The sequence below is a fragment of the Plecotus auritus genome, assembly GCF_963455305.1.
Source record: "Plecotus auritus genome assembly, chromosome: 3".
NCBI lineage: Eukaryota > Metazoa > Chordata > Mammalia > Chiroptera > Vespertilionidae > Plecotus > Plecotus auritus.
Genome location: NC_137772.1, coordinates 22943778 through 22961705, shown reverse-complemented (window position 1 = coordinate 22961705; position 17928 = coordinate 22943778). Strand labels below are relative to the sequence as shown.

Here is a 17928-nt window from a genome sequence, read left to right as displayed (position 1 = left end):
TACGGATGGAAGTGAGCTATAAATTAGGTGCCTTTGAAAATGTGAACTATGCTTAACGATGTGGATATGGTCTGAGAAATGTATCACTAGGCGATTTCATGGTTGTAAGAACATCATTGAGTTACTTACACAATCTAGAAGGTACTCTTACATGACTGGCAGCAGATAGGTTTGTTACATCAGCATCACCACAAACGCATGAGTGAAGCACTGTGCTATGACACATCATTAGGTAACAGGAATTTTTCAGGTCCATTGCAATCTTAGGCGACAACTGTTATATATGTGGTCCAGCGTTTATGAAAACGTTGTTAAGCGGTGCAGGACCGTACTTGATTTTTGCAGGATGATGTGTTTACAAGCATATGTGTAATTGACCAGGATCTCAATGTTAAACAGATACGACTTCTTATGTAAATCAACCAAAGGGAAAAAATAAGAGGTTATTCTTATCTAGAGAACTACATTTTTGGGATTTGAAGAAAATCCTCAACCCCTCTGTTCCTTAGTTTCCCCTAAGTAAGTGGAGATATTTAGACACTAGCATGTTTTCAAGTGCAAAGGTAAAGATCTAGCTTTACAGGACTGAGGAACTAACAGGAAATCCCAACAGAACAGAGTTTACATGCAAATCCTCTAAGAGCCTCACCCACAGCCAATGAGCAGAGCCTTCTTCCACCCATTCCTCTCAAACCCTGTAGAGCATTATGCTAAAACCACTGGGCACCAGCAAATACTTTTATGGGGATAGCTATCAAAATCTGTTCAACCATCTGTCTCTCTGGCTGATTTTCCTTTCAGTGTTTTTCCTTCATGTGTTCTTTGCTAAAAACAAAAAATCTATTCTAAAATAACCAAGATGTTAAGACTGAAAATGCCAGAGGTATATATCCAGTTTATGAGAGAAATTGCTTTCTAAAGAGGAGGTAGCTTTATCTTGTGTGGTGGAAGGCAACATTTCCGCAAATATTATAGCTGTGCTAAGAAAATAACCAACTCCTTTCATTAAAAGAATATGTGACAAGATTTGTATTTGTTCATGTAATTGAATTTAATGCTGCTGAAATTTGTCAGATCTGAAAGCTGTTGAAGCATAGACCATATTTTCACATGAGGAAAATTTGCTAAGAACTTGTCTTTCTTGCTTATTGCAGGTCTTCTGCTGACCTTGAAAGGTCACAGGTCAATCATTCCCTGCATTTGCATAAACCTAAGCATCAAACAGTGCCTCCAGGGTTGATTTTTCTTGTTCTTTTAAGAGGAAAACTGAGGGAGGCCGTCTATGTTTGTGGAAAAGCCCTGCTTAGGACTTGCCTACCAATTCACTGTTTCCCATTTAGTGTCTGCTGTCTAGATGTCAGAGACTTAGATTAATTACTAAAAATGCAAGGCTGACTGTGCTTTAATTCTAGCCAATAGTTTTGCAGCTGGTTTTTCTTCTGTAGAGTCAATAGCTCATAATCGTACCTACACACCTCCATGTTACAGATCTTACAAACTTCAGATTTTCTGCAGAAGCTCTATTTCATATTCAAGATGTCACTGATATATCATTTCTTTCTGTCTCTTACCTGGGTTCACCTTGGTTGATGGACATATAAATCTCCCAAGAATTCTCCTCTGGGATGGCGCCATGTGGTATGAGTAAACTCACCCCTAAAAGAGAAAAAACCAAAAGGTTATTCATAGCTTTTCCAATTATTGGGCACCTTGCAGATGCTCACAAAAAAGGACCTTCTCAGAGCAGTCTGTGAAACCCTGATCCTTGAAAAGTTCATGGAGTCCAAGATAATAATGGAGAACCCATTATTTACTAACAGTGACATAAAGAAACACATATTATTCAAGTGTGTATTCAAGTTAGGTTTTATTTAAAGTCTTTCTACCATTTTTAAGTTCTCTTAAAAATTGAATGTCCTGGACTATCAAACATATCTGAGAATATAAAATTTTATCAATTATCAGTTAATCTACTCTGAAATAAAAATAAAAAATGTGTTTCTCTATCTTGTTTCTACCCATTCATTTCCTGAAAGGGCATCTTGCAATGATGGGTGGGCCATGTAACATTTTGCTAGAGCCTGGTATAAAATAGTCCTTTAAATTGTGCATCCTGAAGTAAGTTTAGGGAAGAGATTAGAGGAGTACTGTTTTTTTTGTCAAGAAAACTGGAGAAAGAAGAAGCCCAGATGAGCTTAGGAACCTTATAGATTGTTGCATTGAAACTTACAGGTTATTGCATGGCCACTATTTGGTCCTATATTTGCAAACAGAAGCTAGGAAAAGTGACTGAACCACATTCATGTCAGCATCAAGTTGAAAAATACTCAGTAGCCTTGCTTCAGTAAAATCATGCAATGCAAGCAGGGAAGGCACCGGGAGGGCACCTGACGCTGAATTTGAAATGCCTCCTCTTTCTCTTGAATGCTGCGAAGTAAATATTTCACTTTGGACAAGAGAGAACAGTCTAGAGAGGGCAGAGATTCTCTCTAATGTAGCTTTTTGTTTATAAAAAGAAATGAAATAGAAACACAATAAGATCTTTACAAAATAAAATCTCAAGGCATCCTCTTATTCTTTGAATAATGCAGCTCTCACCTTTCCTCCTTTCATTTGAGCTAATGTAATCTCACAGAAAGCTTTCGGCTTGCTGATGATAATTTAAATCTAGAGATGGCAGGCTTTAGTGACATCCTTCTCTGGGCCTGTTAGCTGCTACAGAATCAAGGAATGCAAGACTCATTGCAAAACAAGGTATTTGTGATTCGCATTTACGAGCATTATTCAGTGGCACACTAGTTATCAGTATCATTCCCCAGGCCTGAGAATGAGGCACAGTTAAATCTTGCTTGTAGCTTTTCAGCAAGGGTATCCATTTATATTCTCGACCTTAATGCCAATCGTAGGAGGTTTGTCACGGTTATACTTGGGTGGCTCTGATCAGGCTCCTCCTTTCACTGCCCATTTTTCCTTAAATGTAGTTGCCAAATGAGGTGGCATCCATTACTCCTTCCCTACGTTGAATAGAAACTGTAATCCACAAGATGTTCAGTGTATGTGGGTGTCAACCTGAATACATACCCTAGACATTGTGTATTCTCTCTCTGTTGCCCCTCATTCAGACTATCTAGGCCATTATGACAAGAGACATGAAGTCACTATTGTTTAGCTATAGAAGTACAGGAGGCTATGATCAAGCATTAATGTATTCTAGGCAATTAACCCAAAAGAACAACTTTGTATCTCACATTTCCTTTTCCCACATTTCCTTTAGTGAGGTATAATTCACATGCAATAAAATGCATGTTGTAAGTGTACACATTGATGAGTTTTGACAAATGTATACTCTCCTGTAACCATCATAGTCAAGATATAGAGCATATTCGTTGCCACAAAAAGTTCTCTTGTGCCCTTTAGAAGTCAGTTCTTTGAGGGCAAGCCCAAGTGATCACTTACTTGCTTTCTGACATGTTGATTAGTTTGCTTATTCTAAACATTTAAATACATGAAATCATACAGTATGTAAAACAACAACAAACACAACAATAATGGCTTATTACAGCAATAACTCAGAGTACAATGCTTGGCACACAATAGGCCCTCAAAAGATAAATCATAAATATATTAATGAATGAATAATATTCAAAATTCTGAGGAAAAAAAAATAGGCCAGGCCTTGAGATATGCTATGTTCTGTATGTCATGAGGGCCTGACGGTCAACTCGGATCGAAGCAGAATAAATATGTGTGTGGACTTAGGAGAAAGGGGTGTTTGTAGAACAGATCCTATCTCATTTCTTTCAAGTCAGCTTAATTCCCTGTGTTTAGATGGAAACATTGCTCATAATACTTCTAAATTCAACCTGAATCTATAGGATCATTGGAGCTTTACACTATTTCATCTTTCCTTCAATCAGAAAGCGTATGATTATCCTTCAAACATACTTCCCTTCTTCCAGGCAAACATGCAAATTCTACATGGAGATGGAAGATTTTCACACAGAGACAAGGGTTCTGGCAGGGTGATCGTGTTGGTTGCGTGTTATGTTGTATGAAGGAGGAAAAGCACTATGGGACATCTTTACACCTGTGTCTCCCTAGAGAAGTAGCCATTTTTAATATGTCATTCACCAGTTATCTCTGATTAAGAAAAAATATACTCTTCCCCAAACTCCACCTGCTACCCTGACAGCCTTTTATTTGATATTACAACAGAACCACCTGTCTGAATTTCTTGTTTCATATTTTGCATAATGAATGATTTTTACAGTGTGGGGACGACCCCAACCTTTTTGAGAAATCATTGCCAGACACCAGACAACAATTTGGGATGGACAGCATTAGAACAATTTAATTTCTGTGCCTTGCTTCCTTACACATTAGCTCTAGAGGCATATTTTACATTTATGTTCTGTAAATAACAGAGCATATGTTTCACTTCCCCACACGTATTTTTCCTCAAATTCATTCCCAGTGAACAGTTTCAATCTTGTGTGGGGCTTCTAGTTAGGAGCTTTAAAAATACCCCTTTACAGAGGAAGTGTTTGGGAATCAGAGAAAATGCTATCAAAACTTTTAGGTTTCTTCTTATTCTTTTTTTTGGGGGGGGTGGGGGGGAGGGATTGTTTTCACGTTCCTCATCTTTCTTTTTATTTTATTTGACTTTATATTTTCCCATCACCATTTATCCCCTCTATAAAACTTTTAGTTTTCAGCAGCAGTACTTCTTAAGTCCAAAGGGAAGAAAAAGAAAAATCTGTTTCATCATGATTTCATCTCTTTTCTTTGAGGAAATTAAACAAACATAGCCAGTGAATGGGTTGATTTTGGTACTCCCTCCAGATGTGAGTAAACACACATACTAATAAATGAGGATGGGAAGAGAAAAGAGGGTTGTGGACCAATTTATTCAACCAATAACTATTGAGAGCCTGCTAGAATGGGTTAGAATGTGTAGATAAGATTAATGCACAATAACTCAATGTACAACTTCTATGTTTCTGATAAATATCTTTGAAAGGATAGGCTCTATAGCAGTGGTTCTCAAGCTGTGGGTCGCAATCCACAGGTTGAGAACCGCTAGCAGGGTCGCCTAAGACCATTGGAAAACACAGATATTTACATTACAATTCATGACAGTAGCAAAATTAAAGTTATGAAGTAGCAACAAAAATAATTTTATGGTTGAGGGTCACCACAACATGAGGAACTGTATTAAAGGGTCGCGGCATTAGGAAGGTTGAGAACCACTGATTCTAACCAAAAGGAGTAAAAAGTTCTTGATAACTATGTATACTTATGATGTAGCCTTGAAACTGTAGCCTTGCTCATCATGAAGTAACAGCAAGGTCTGTGGATACTCACAGTGTTGAATAGGTCAGTCACTGGGGAAGTTCAACTTGGAATGTCATTTCACTAAATTACCTACTAGTGCATCAACCATGCTTGTCCATAAACCTGGGGTCTGTCAAAGAATGTTCTCAGTGTTTTCTGGTCATGTTCTAGGAAATATATTTCAAATATGTTTAAAATCTGGGGACCACCCAAATCTTTTGAACAAATATAGCCACCAACTCTAATTAGGGCATCAAATGGACTGTTCAGTTCATGATGGGATGAAGATTGCAAAATCTCATCTCAGCCTTGGTTCTTGTTTGCAGTGTAAATCAAGTAGACTGTTGGAGCCACGGTACCTGGAGGTCTGACAAGGGGATGGTAAACATCTTAAGAATTAATCTGATGGGACGTAAATGTGCAAATACAAAACATTTAAACAAATGTTGGAAGATACACAAACGCACACTTACCACCCACCTGTATTTGGCATTACTAAGCGTCCTCCTAAATGGCCAAAGACACCAGTTGTCCTCAGTTCCGTCCTTGTGGGGAGCGATGACAGATTTTGGAGGTAGGGTGTTTTATTTCTGGGATGCACTGTACTGAAGCTGCGGTTGTTTCCATGGGGAAAGGTCCCGGAATGGTTCTTGCCATGGTACTCAGCTCTCTCAGGCACTCCCAGAGAAACCATGAACGAGCTCTGAACTTTGACTTTGATGTCTGACAAAGGGTTGAAGAGTGAAGACTCGGTCATGAGTTCCTTGTCCAGAGGGTCCTGTAGACAGATGGGTCCGCTGTATGTTCGACTCACGGTCAGATCTGGCTGCATGGAGGAATTCAGGAGCAGGGAGTTACCTGATAAAAGAAAAGGGCTCTGTCACTCAGAAACTAAAAGGCATCACAGTTACCCCTTTACATCTGCTTCCACGAACTGCATAACAGCCCGAACTGCATAACAGCCCGTGTGCTTGCCTGCTGCTCTGATCAGAGCTAGACCTTCAGGGCCACCCCGAGCAGTTAGACTGGCTCTGTGAGACCGGTCATTAGTGACCAGAGCCCTGGTCTCTGGCTTTCCTAGGCAGTTCTCTGAATGCCACTAACCTAAATCATTCACTTTTCAGAGTTCCTTACAAGCTGTCTTTTCAAAACAGGTATTTCTGGTACTCCATCAGGTATTTTTGTTGATGTGATTTTAACTGGCAAGAGAAACTTGAAAAAAAAAAAAAGAGAGAGGGGAGGAGGAGAAAGATGTTTTATAATCCAGTTTGGAGCAAAAATAACATCTGTTCATTTTAAATGGCACGAGATGACACAGCATGGTGACTGGGTAGTGCTGTTTATAACCGAAGCTGTGTGGGTGCCCACACATTTTGTGAAATTCTGGGCATTTTGGAACTTGGGGGGCGGGAAATGATGTGTCCCCAGAGCAGGAAGTTCAGGAGATCCCAATTTGTTCTAATAACGCATATGCCACTCTGAGAGGGAAAGGTGGCACCACATGAGGCTAGGGAGAAACATTCTACATGGAGAACGGCACAGAATGGCTTCCTTTTTGGTCTCAAAACAAATGGAAAAAAACAATCTTTACAAAAACATGAGAAATTGGACTTGCTCATTTGTTGGGGCTTAACCAATTTTTCCTAAGCCATATAATAAAACGAAATGCTGTGATATTTTCTTGTGATGAAGTAATCTCATTTATTAGTAAATAACAAAATAACCCTCAGTCCCAAACCTCCCACCCATATCAGTCCGTCAATGTGACATCTCAAATTGAAACCCAAACCATATTAAACCATTTTCCTTTCGGGCCTGACAAAAATGTTTAAAGTATGGTATTTTTGAAGATGTTGCAATTCCAGGACATATTGTATTAGACTCTATTGTTTTTCCATTTTCATAATTTGTAGCAACCCCAGCAGGAAATCTGTAATCCTGATTTTCCCCAGTAAAGTTCTAATGCTCTAAGAATCCTACATAATTAGAGGTTCAGAATGAGGTGAAATAACCTCGTAGGCCTAAAGGCTCCTTGGCGATGCATTTTTTCATGTCCAAGGCTCCTGTGCTAAGACACAGGCACAATCGAGGGGCTGTGCTTTTTTAACAGGACTGCATTGAATTCTACAGGCACCATCCTTGCTCTTATTTATGGTTTTCCCAGGCAAGGGGCAGGGCTTAAGATCCACCTAACATCTGGAAAGAATTGGGAACAGGTGTTTCCACAGAGACCTGAAAAATCATATCCCTGAGTCTCATGGCTATTGTATCTCAATCTCTCACCTTCTGAAGATTAATTTCTGGCTACTCTTAAAAGACCTTCCTAACTTAAGTGAATCCATGAAGCAAAAACATTTCTTAGAGTTATACTTAAGCCTAACATATGCATTTAAATGGAAAATAGGATTATAGAGGAGTGGGGAAAAGTAGTTGTAATGTAAATAAATAATACATTAATTAATAAATAGTAATACAAGGATAAATTCTGTTTCTTGTGATAACAACTGTAAACCTACTTTTGCCCACCCCTGTAACAGTAGCTATGTATAATAGAGTCCACAGTTGACAAAAGTTGGCTGCCAACTTGACTGAAGTCTGATCAGGAAGAAACATCTGATCACCCCAAGTGTCTCGCTGGAAATCCTTTTTATAAAGTTCCTGGTGTACTCTGAGTGTCTCATCCTATTTAACAGTCTCGCTGTTCACCTTGCTGGGTTCTAACTATATTTGCTCAAGAAGGGATGTCTCCAAGACAATGGAGGGCAGAACCAATGAGCATCAATGTGAGGTGTTATCACAATTAATAGGGTAGAGTGGAATTTGACTAGAGAATTTTTTCTTATATCACTAGTTTTGTGAGATTCCTGGTTAAAAAAAATCAAAATGATAAAGTTTCGAAAGGCTTACTATACACATAATCTCATAGAAGCCCCATAGTAAGGAAATGTGTTTAAGCTTATCCCAGTCAGCATTCTCCAAATGAGCCACCGCTCTAGCCTGCTGCCTGGTGCTCTATGAACACAGTAGCCTCCTGTGCCCAGGCAAGAGGAAATAACCAGGTTCTAGAACAATATTCACTACATTTATTGAGCAGTTTCCATATGCAAAGGGCTTGTAAGTCATGTTATTCCAGGTAATTTCATCCTCAGAAGAACCCTTTGAAGTGGATATGAGTATCTCCACTTTACAGCTGTAAATTGAGACTCAGAGAAACTAACTGATTAACTAGGTCATTTAGCAATTTTGGACTCATCTTTTATGACTTCAAAGATTCTGCACTTGTACATGCGGCTCTCATACTACTAGCTTTCCTCCATTTTGAAGTGCTTGGTCTAAAACACTGATATCTTATTATTTAATGAATATATATTTCTAGTTTCTTAATTTTTTTTCAGTTGACATACAACCTTATATTAGTTTCAGGTGTACAATATACTTATTAAACAATTTACAAACTGATCACCCACCTGACACCATACATAGTTATTACAATATTATTGATTATATACCCTATGCTATACTTTACATCCCTATGACTATGTCTATAACTGCCAATTTGTGCATCTTAATTGCCAGGAACCAATTCCAGCATGTCATAATTACAAGAGTTTCACCAAAAGGTTGGTGAAGCTTGGGAGCTCAACAAGGGCTGAGCCACAAATGTAATTAATTACCTGTTGGAAAATGGTTTCAGGACATTCCCCCAAACCTGAATAGGATTGCTTGCTGCCAGACAGCTCAGGGCATTTTATTGCCTCCTGTTGGCCAAACACCTGAACAGCTGTAGGCTATTCCCCAAACTGACAATGCCTCTGTAAACTCTACCCTTTGAAACCTTACCCTTTGAAGTGTATGTCTCCACCTTGCCTTAGGACAAATTGTGTTAATAAATAGCCCAGGGTCCTTAGACAAGGGGTAGTCTTTCAGCTCCTTTAGCTGAAGCACCTCTGACCCCCAACGCCTTTCAAAATTATCTTTCGTCTTTGGACTCCTTCTTGAATCTACGCATCAGCCCCTTTCTCCAGATTGCTGAACCCTTTGTAAGGCTGGGACAAGAACCCTGGTACTTAATCCCTTCACCTTTTTCATCCATTCCCCAATCCCCCTCCCATCTGGCAACCATCAATTTATTTTAGGATTTCTTTCTCTGTATTTCCTGTATATCTCTTGTAGAATTTTGCTTTATGGTTACCATGTACTTCCTATATAAAAAGCTATGTTATAGCAGTCTATTTTAAGTTGATGATTGGTTAGGTTTGAACAATACTAAAATCACTATAGTTTTGTCATCATTTTTTACTTCTTTTGTGCATTTGTTTGTGTGTATCTCTTAAGTTATTGCTGTAATTACACATTATCTTTCTACATTTGCCTTTTTACCTTTGTACTAGCTTTATATTGGTGGATCCACTGCTTTTACTAAGTGTTTGGCTTTGTTAACAAACAAAAAAATTCTCTCCTATATTTTGCTATTCATACTTTTGATCATCCCTTCTTGAAGTCCATTTAATATTTTTTGTAATATTTTTCTTGCCAGTGAAACTCATTGTTTCCCCTTCAATGTATATGATAGCCTTGCAGGATAGAGTCATCTTGGCCGTAGTTCTTTCCTTTACATAATTTTGAATATTTTGTGCCAATCCCTCTGGCCTTGTAAGTTTCTATGGACACATCAGCTGACAGTCTTCTGTGAGATTCTTTGTACATAACTAACTCTTTACTCTTGCTGTTTGTAAAGCTCACTCTTTGTCTATAAACTTGGGCATTTTAATTATGTTGTATCTTGGTGTGGGCCTCTTTGGGTTCATCTTGTTTTTGACCATCTGTGCTTCCTGGACTTATATGTCTATATCCTTTGCCAGGTTTGGTTATTTATTCAAATAGGTTGTCAATCTTTTGCTCTCTCTCTTCCCCTGCTGGTACTCCTATGAAGCAAATGTTGTTACACTTAATGTTGTCCCAGAGGTCCCTTAACTATAATCATTTTTAAAATTCTTTTTGCTGTTCTGATTGTGTATTTTCCACTACCTTGTCTTTCAGATCACTGATTCAGTATTCTGCTTCATCTAATCTTATTTGATTCCCTCTAATGTATTCTGCATTTCTGATTTATTTTAATGGTTTCTATCTCTTTGTTGAAATTCTTCCTGAGTTCACCTATTCTTCCCCTAAATTACTTGAGCATCTTTTGAACTTTCTATCTGGTAGATTGCTTGTCTCCATATCATTTAGTTCTTTTCTGAAATTTTGCCTTGTTCTTTAATTTGGAACATGTTTCTTTGTCTCCTCATTTTGGCTAACTCCTTGTATATATTTCTATGTATCAGGTAGATCTGCTATGTCTCCCAATCTTGGCAGGGCCTTACCTAGTAAATGTCCTTTGGGGCCCAGTGGTGCCACTCTGATCACCTGAGCTGGGTGTTCCATGGTATCCCTAATATGGGTTGTGTATGCCCTCCTGATGTAGCTGAGTCTTGACTGCTACTGTCACGTCAGTGGATGAGACTAACCTTTGGAAAGAATGGCTGTGAGAAATTTCTGGGGCTATAGAAAACAAGGTACTTTGTGGGGGCTGACCCCATGCAGCAGGATTCACTTTAGTTGGGCTCTGGTGTCTGCTGTGTCTGCTCTTGGGTATGTCATTTGTGTAATGTTAGGGGGATGCTCTGGTGTGGTAAGAAGCTGGCCACTCAGAGCATTGGTTCTGGGGCCTCTTGGGAGGGACTCTGATGCATCCCATGGTCAGATCCTACCTATGTCTGGCCTGCAGCCACCAGTTAGAAGCTACAAAGTGATCTGTGGTTGGTTGCCACCTGCGCTGAAAGAGGTTGGACTGTGAACTGAGGCTGGCTGTCACTAGTGCCAGGCCTAGGGCCACTTAGCAAGAGGTACTGGGCATGCTGAGGCCAGCTGCCATTTGGGGTTTATGGACCTTGAAAGGTTTTGGAAAGTTAGAAGTATAAGCTGAGGCAGGACACCCATGTGAAAGAAACACTGCAAGTAGTATGGGTGGTGAGGCAGCTGGGTAGGGCAGGGTGTCAGATTTGGCTCGGGCATATGCCTGAAGATTGGGAGGGGGAAGGGCTCAACAAAGGAACAATGGCCTCTGCCAGTACTCTCCCCAGGGAGACAGCTACCTTGACTCCTGCCCCCACCAGCCCTCATTCTGAAGTTAGTCAGGTCACCTCCTCTCTGTCTGCCCCTGGTGCTTTGGGAGCTACTGCCCCAGGGCTGGAGCTGAGCCAGTAAGTAAGTTTGTGTTCCAGTGAGTCTGCTCATGGTATCTTTAAGAACTATAGCTACTAGATCTGTAGCAGCCCTCCCTCCCACTTAAACACAATCCCTGCTTATTTTCACAGCCAGATGTTATGGGAACTTCTCTTCCAGGCTGTAAAGCAGGCGTCCTCAAACTACGGCCCACGGGCCACATGTGGCCCGCCGAGGACATTTATCCAGCCCGCTGGGTGCTGATGCCTGTCCTGCTTAGCAGCCGACTTGTCCCGGGCCTACAGTGTGCATAGGAATTTGTTCATAGTTTTTTGTTTTTTTTTTTAAACTATAGTCCAGCCCTCCAACGGTCTGAGGGACAGTGAACTGGCCCCCTGTTTAAAAAGTTTGAGGACCCCTGCTAGAGTTATGGGCTGGAGAGCCTGGTGTGGGACTGGGACCTTTCAGCTGAAATAGCTTTTCTCATTTTTAACTGCCACAGCATGGCTGTGGGACCTGCTCATTCTGCTTCTCTGCCCCTCCTACCTGTCTTGGCTTGGCTTCTTCTTAATGTCCTTGGTTATAGGAATTCCCTTAAGCTGGTTGTAATTTTGATGTGGTCACAGGAGGAGGTGAGCACAGTGATTGCCTACTCTGCCATCTTGACCTGAAGTCTCTATTTCTAGTTTCTTATGGAGCCTAAATATTAGGTCTTAATTGGATTTGTTTCTAATAAAATAATATATATTAAACCCTATGTGAGGCTACTCAGACTCAGACATGAAACTTTGGTGCCTAGAAGTGAGTGGTGAGCCTTAAAGCAATGTTTCTCCCAATTTCAAGTGCCCTTGGATTTCCACTTCAAAACCTGCCAAGCAGTGAGACTTCTTCTTGTCCTATGGTACAGGTGATATTGATATGCAATAGCCAGAAATAAAGGTGATGATATTGACAATGAGAGTCCACATAAAAAATCTTCATACACTGAAGAGAGTTTCATTTTTTTTTTCTAAAATTAAAGCTGTGTCTGTCTCATCACCAATCAGAAATAGATTTGGTTCCTAGAAGAGAATTCAATGACTCTTCCTTCATTTTGAAAATGAGCATTGCTATAGTTTGGTATGATAGATTTTCCTTTCCCCACAACAAAAGATTGCTTGACTGGGCAACAGCTGAGAGTTATTTAAACTAGGAATTTCATTTTTTTCTCTAGCAAACGGACCCATCATATATCAAGAGTCCTTTTACTTATTTAGAACAGAAGTACAAAAATAATTACATCTAATAAACAGTGTAATATATATGTCTGGGAGGTTGCAGTATAGTAGTTGGTCCTTAGCCTTGAATAATCAGAATTTCAGTCATCTAAATTATATATCCTCAAAGCAGTCTTGTTAAAATAGAAATTTGGATAATCAGTGAAAAAGGAACTTACTAAAGACAGAAATACCTCATTTAAAATGTTGCTAATGGTCAATTGAGAGCCATTTGTCCTCACAATAGCCAAACACTTAGGTTTCCTAATGTTTGAATACAATTTGGCAGCGGCCCCCAGTGCCAAATGCTATGTTCTCACAGGGCCAATGAGCACAGAGGTCCTGTGTGAGCATAGTCTTTGGTCCTGAGGACGTGATGTTGGAGTAACCTATGCCGCTGACCTTGACGGACTGTTTTGAAGTTGAAGGTCTGGAAGCCACCTGTCAATGCAGAAGAGTCAATGACGTCCACACCATAGTCACTCTGGCTCCGTCTATAAAGGGTGACACCAATGACGAGGACTGCAACAGCTACGACTGCAGCACCCAAGCCCGAGTACAAAGCAATGTCGCTGGCATTCTCAATGCCTGAAAGACACAAGAGAAATCCTAAGTGGCCAACATGGGCACAGAGCCAAAGAGCCACCCCATGATACAAAATGAAATGCTATTGGGTTTTTGGAGCTACTGCTCAAAGAAAATTATATATGCAGCTAGCCACAAGTTATACTCTCTTTCGCACAACAGTCACGTTTCTAAAATACCTTGTATAAATCAAAGGGATGCTAGTCAAATATCTTAACTGCATTCGGTAGCTTACCATGTAATAGAATCTTATAGACAATCAATTTTGCAAAGAATATAATATTTTCAAGTAAAAACAGGCAACTTCTTAGGAAGTCATATTTACCTAAACATTATTTTTTATAGTTTTATTAGAAGGAAAACACGAGACCCACATACAATGACAGAATATGGGTGAACGGTTTTACTTATATATGGCCTGGGCACATGCATTCACAGAGAGTGATGTAAGGTTAGAAGATAACACATGGTCTGTGAGTCAAAAGAGTAGACCAGAGTTCGCAATTAGGACTTTGAGCTGTGGCACACATCGTTCATTTTAAGAGAACACATTAATAGCATCCGTTGAGAGTATATACAATCATTATGAGAGACTTTCTGTTGTGAGATATGAAGAGGTCTTGGTCCTAGGTGCTCTATGTCCATGGCAAATGTTTTCTAGCACCAATTAGATGCTAGACTTGAATACTTTTTTTGTGGAAGAGGACGGGTCTCTAAGAGGGCACATGCTGTTTCTCCCATACCTCTCCTACTCCATCCTATTGAATGCATGGGCAAAGCAAAAATAAAAGCATTAGTTTGAATTGAGACTGAAGGTGTCTCCCCATCCCCCAAGATATGTTGTAGTCGATTTTCAACTCTTTTGCTCAGTGGGTATGGTTCATTCTTAAAGAGATGCATCATGACTATTATAATTCAGCATGAGGTTTATCCAAGACTACATAATCCTAAAGGAGGTGTAATCTTGGAAGGTGTGTGGAAATGGAAGGTGGCAAATGCTAACTATGTAATTAATCTCTCTACAGATTATGTGGTCAGTGCACTTAATAGGTCCAAAAGTAATTGCCGTGTCACCCTGTGCTGGGCTTGGAGAATAAAATAAACCCATTATATATTTACTTTGTAATTGCACAGCACTTACTATGCATTCACCGCACCCTAATTTGATGCTCATGTTATCAAATGAGTAATACTAACCACACAAGTAAAGTGAATTTATTTTCAACAAAGTTAGTGGACTGTAAAATAAGGTGCTGCCAAATTAAAGAGTGAACAAGGAAATCAAGCAGAACCAGTTCGGTAATAAGGCAGTAAACACAGAAAAATAATTTGCGAGGGAGAACACAATCACCCAAAAGGTCAGAGGATTATCAGACACTTTAAAAACAAAACTTTTCATTGATTTGAGAGAAAGAGGAAGGGAGAGAGAGAGAGAAAGATCAATGAGAGCAAAACAGGTGATTGGTTGCCTCCTGCATTCCCCCTACTGGGGACCGAGCCCACAACCCAGACATGTGCCCTGACTGGGAATCGAACTGGTGATCTTCGGTGCATGAGTTGACACTCAACCAACTGAGCCACACTGGCCATGGCTATTAGACACTTTTAATAACCACAATAGCCTAGGAGAAACAGGGCTGTGATTTAAGCTTTAGTTCCAACTTTGTGATGGCCCAAAGGAGAGACAGGAATGGAGGTATTTGTGGTTGTCTTCTTTGACCAACCAAAACAATAGGCACAATGGCTCATGACAAGTCCAAAGTTCCAACATCTAGCTGTGTCTCATAGGGGAAAAAGTTCCAACATCTGTCTGTGTCTTTGCTCCTCTGGATTCTCATCTTTATCTTTATTATCCAAACCCTGCTACCCAGGTTCCTTTGAGGGAATAATAAATTATCCTCAGAGGAGAGAGAGGACATGGAACATGACAGATACAGAAAGCCAGGGTACCAGGAGCAGTGAGAGAACTTTGGACTGAAACCATTGGCCTTTTCTCCCCTTCCCCTCCAGTTCCTTGGGCACCTATGACTGATGACACTTATCATCATAAAAGGCGCATCTGGGGAGAACATACCTGCTCAGCAACTGAGCACCTACAGAAAAACAGCCTGGCAGCGTACAGAACACAGCTGCTCTTTGGCTGAGTTGGCAAAGTACAGACAAAGACATCTTTAGCTTCCCAGGTCCTGAAATAGGAAGGGACAGAAGCCAGGAGGATGACCAGGGCAAATACGTCTGCTGAAAATGGACAACACTGGGCATGAACATTCTGGGACTAAAATGAGTAGCAAGAACAAGTTGTCTTTGCTCCTCTGGATTCTCATCTGTATCTTTATTACCAGGTAACCAGAATTATTCTCCCTTCAGATACAAATCCTGTGTTTAGAACAGGAATCTACATGTGCCTTTAGATTGAGGTTTAATGTATGATATGGATCACTGTGTTTCCTTTCTCAGGAATGTTTGCAGAATCTACTTGACTTAAGGAAATTAAATACTGAATTATAGAATTTAAAAAAATGAGTAGAGGGTTTTTGAAGATATAGTGGGTAAAGAAGGAAGAGACTTCTATGACAAGTCCCATTCATTATAAGGTTCTTCCCAGCACTTAGTGCAATCTAAAAGCCAGAAGTCAATGGACTTCTACATAAAGATAAACACAGTGGTATCTATTTTACAATAACAATCTGTCCTAGGAAGTACAAAGTTCAGGATCTAATATTTTCATTTATTCAGTATTTGTTGACAGCCAATCATGCAATGGAAATGAGGATGCATGGCTGAATTAATACATGGTCCATATTCTCAGCTGTTTCTTGTCTAAAAGTGGTAAATCCTGGTATCCAAGTGCAGCTACAGGTAGACACAAGTATTCAAAGCTACATGTGTATGTCTCAAGAGAGTGAACCAAACATCCTCACTTATGACTCAAATTCTTTGGAAGTTGGCTCACAGTGCTTCTTTCTTCTTTGTCTTCTTTCTTTGCTCTTCTTTTCTCTATCCACCTGCTTTTATTTAACCTCATTCTTTTATTTTCCTTAATTCCCCTCTACACCAATGTCTATTCTGTCCTTTCAAGAGAGTAGAGTGGTTTTCCCTGTAAGAATTTCTGTGTGCTTATAAACACTCACTGATTTTTCTTTTCACATATGTTCATGACTGGCCCAGAAGACCCTGAGGTTTAGTTCCACATTTTCCACCATGAGTATATGTGTGTCTGTGAGCACATGGGCACTTGGAGGGGAGCCACTGCAGAATCATCACATACATGTGTGCATATGCATGCACATAAGCACACATTCAGCTGTGGTCAGAACATCAGAAGCCACTACCAATCCTTCCCAGGGGAACTGCTCTACCGTCATGACCACATGGTGCGGGCACTTCCCAGGGCCTGACAGCTTCTCCACATTCATTCCTGTGCTACTCCTCTTCTTTGCTGCACTGCTGTATGTCCCAAATGCCATGGTAATTAATTTACTGATAGGTGGATGCTTGCTAGTGAAAGGTCCTGTTTACTTTCATATTACAGTGACAGGTCATTGTCATACATCCTTCACCCCAGCAGGCATCTAGGCATTACCCATCTCTATCTACCTGTCAGGTGACAGCTGAAGGTCCCCCCGCCCCCCAAGAAAGTAACTCTGTCCTGGACAGTCTCACCCTCCCTGCCAACCTATGATCATCTAAACTCTTCTATCTCTTATGGTTCCTAGAACTCATTTTGGATGATACTTTTTATTGTTAAGTATCGGAATGCCAATGCATTCTTCCTTACTGCTTTAAACTTTTCAAAAGCAGTAGTATCTCTATAGTTGCCCCTGAGAAATTTTGCAAGTCATTGTGTGAAACTATTTATTAATTACTTGCCTTGCCTCAAACTATGGGAAGAGAAATATTAAAGGAATCACAGTCTGAGGTTAGTTTTAGAACCCCTGCCACAGGGACTCTATTTTCTTGTGCATTTATACACATGTGCATTTACACCTGTTTCCTCGCTCACATACACTTGTGTTGCTGGTTTCTTTGCTCAAGTGATTTTGAACAAAACCTTTGGTACCCCATGATGGATTGGGCTGTTCTGCCCTTTTTTTTTTTTTTTTTTTTTTTTTTTTTTTTGGTGGACACAGGATACTTTTCTGTGACTTTCTATTTCATAGGCAAAGCTTTACAAATTCATGTCTTATTGATTTTTTTTCCTGTGTTTTCATCCTTATTTTCCTCTACCAAAGAATCACAAAATCTTAGGTAAAACTTGGAAGGACCCAGCCTGGTGGCAGGACAGATTGTTGTGTACAAGCTATAGGTCAGAGACAACAAACAAATAAAACATCTGAGAACTGACTGAGAAATCTCAGGTATCTTCAAATTGTTCAGAAAATACTACGGAACATGTTCAATAGAGAGTTGGAAACTAGGCCCCTGGCAGGGAAATGTTTATGGGTTTATTTGGGCTGGAGAAAAGAGCTGTAAAGTGAGTTGTGGTGATCTTTAATGCAGAAAGAGTTGTTATAAGGAAAGAACTGGCCCACCGTAGGTGCTCAAT

General features: G+C 40.0%; 1 protein-coding gene across 9 annotated transcripts in view; it reads right to left on the bottom strand.

Moving 5' to 3' along the window:
* Nucleotides 1-17928, bottom strand: part of UNC5D (unc-5 netrin receptor D) — a 629157-nt gene that overhangs the window by 150150 nt on the left and 461079 nt on the right. For 6 of the 9 annotated variants that reach the window (XM_080659992.1, XM_080659987.1, XM_080659995.1 and 3 more), the window contains 3 exons: nt 13200-13385; nt 5815-6192; nt 1572-1656 (listed from right to left, as the gene is read on the bottom strand). In XM_080659992.1, the coding sequence (XP_080516118.1) occupies nt 1572-1656; nt 5815-6192; nt 13200-13385 (649 nt within the window). The remainder of the gene's footprint in view (nt 1-1571; nt 1657-5814; nt 6193-13199; nt 13386-17928) is intronic. The other 3 variants (XM_080659990.1, XM_080659989.1, XM_080659994.1) reach the window with 1 other exon arrangement.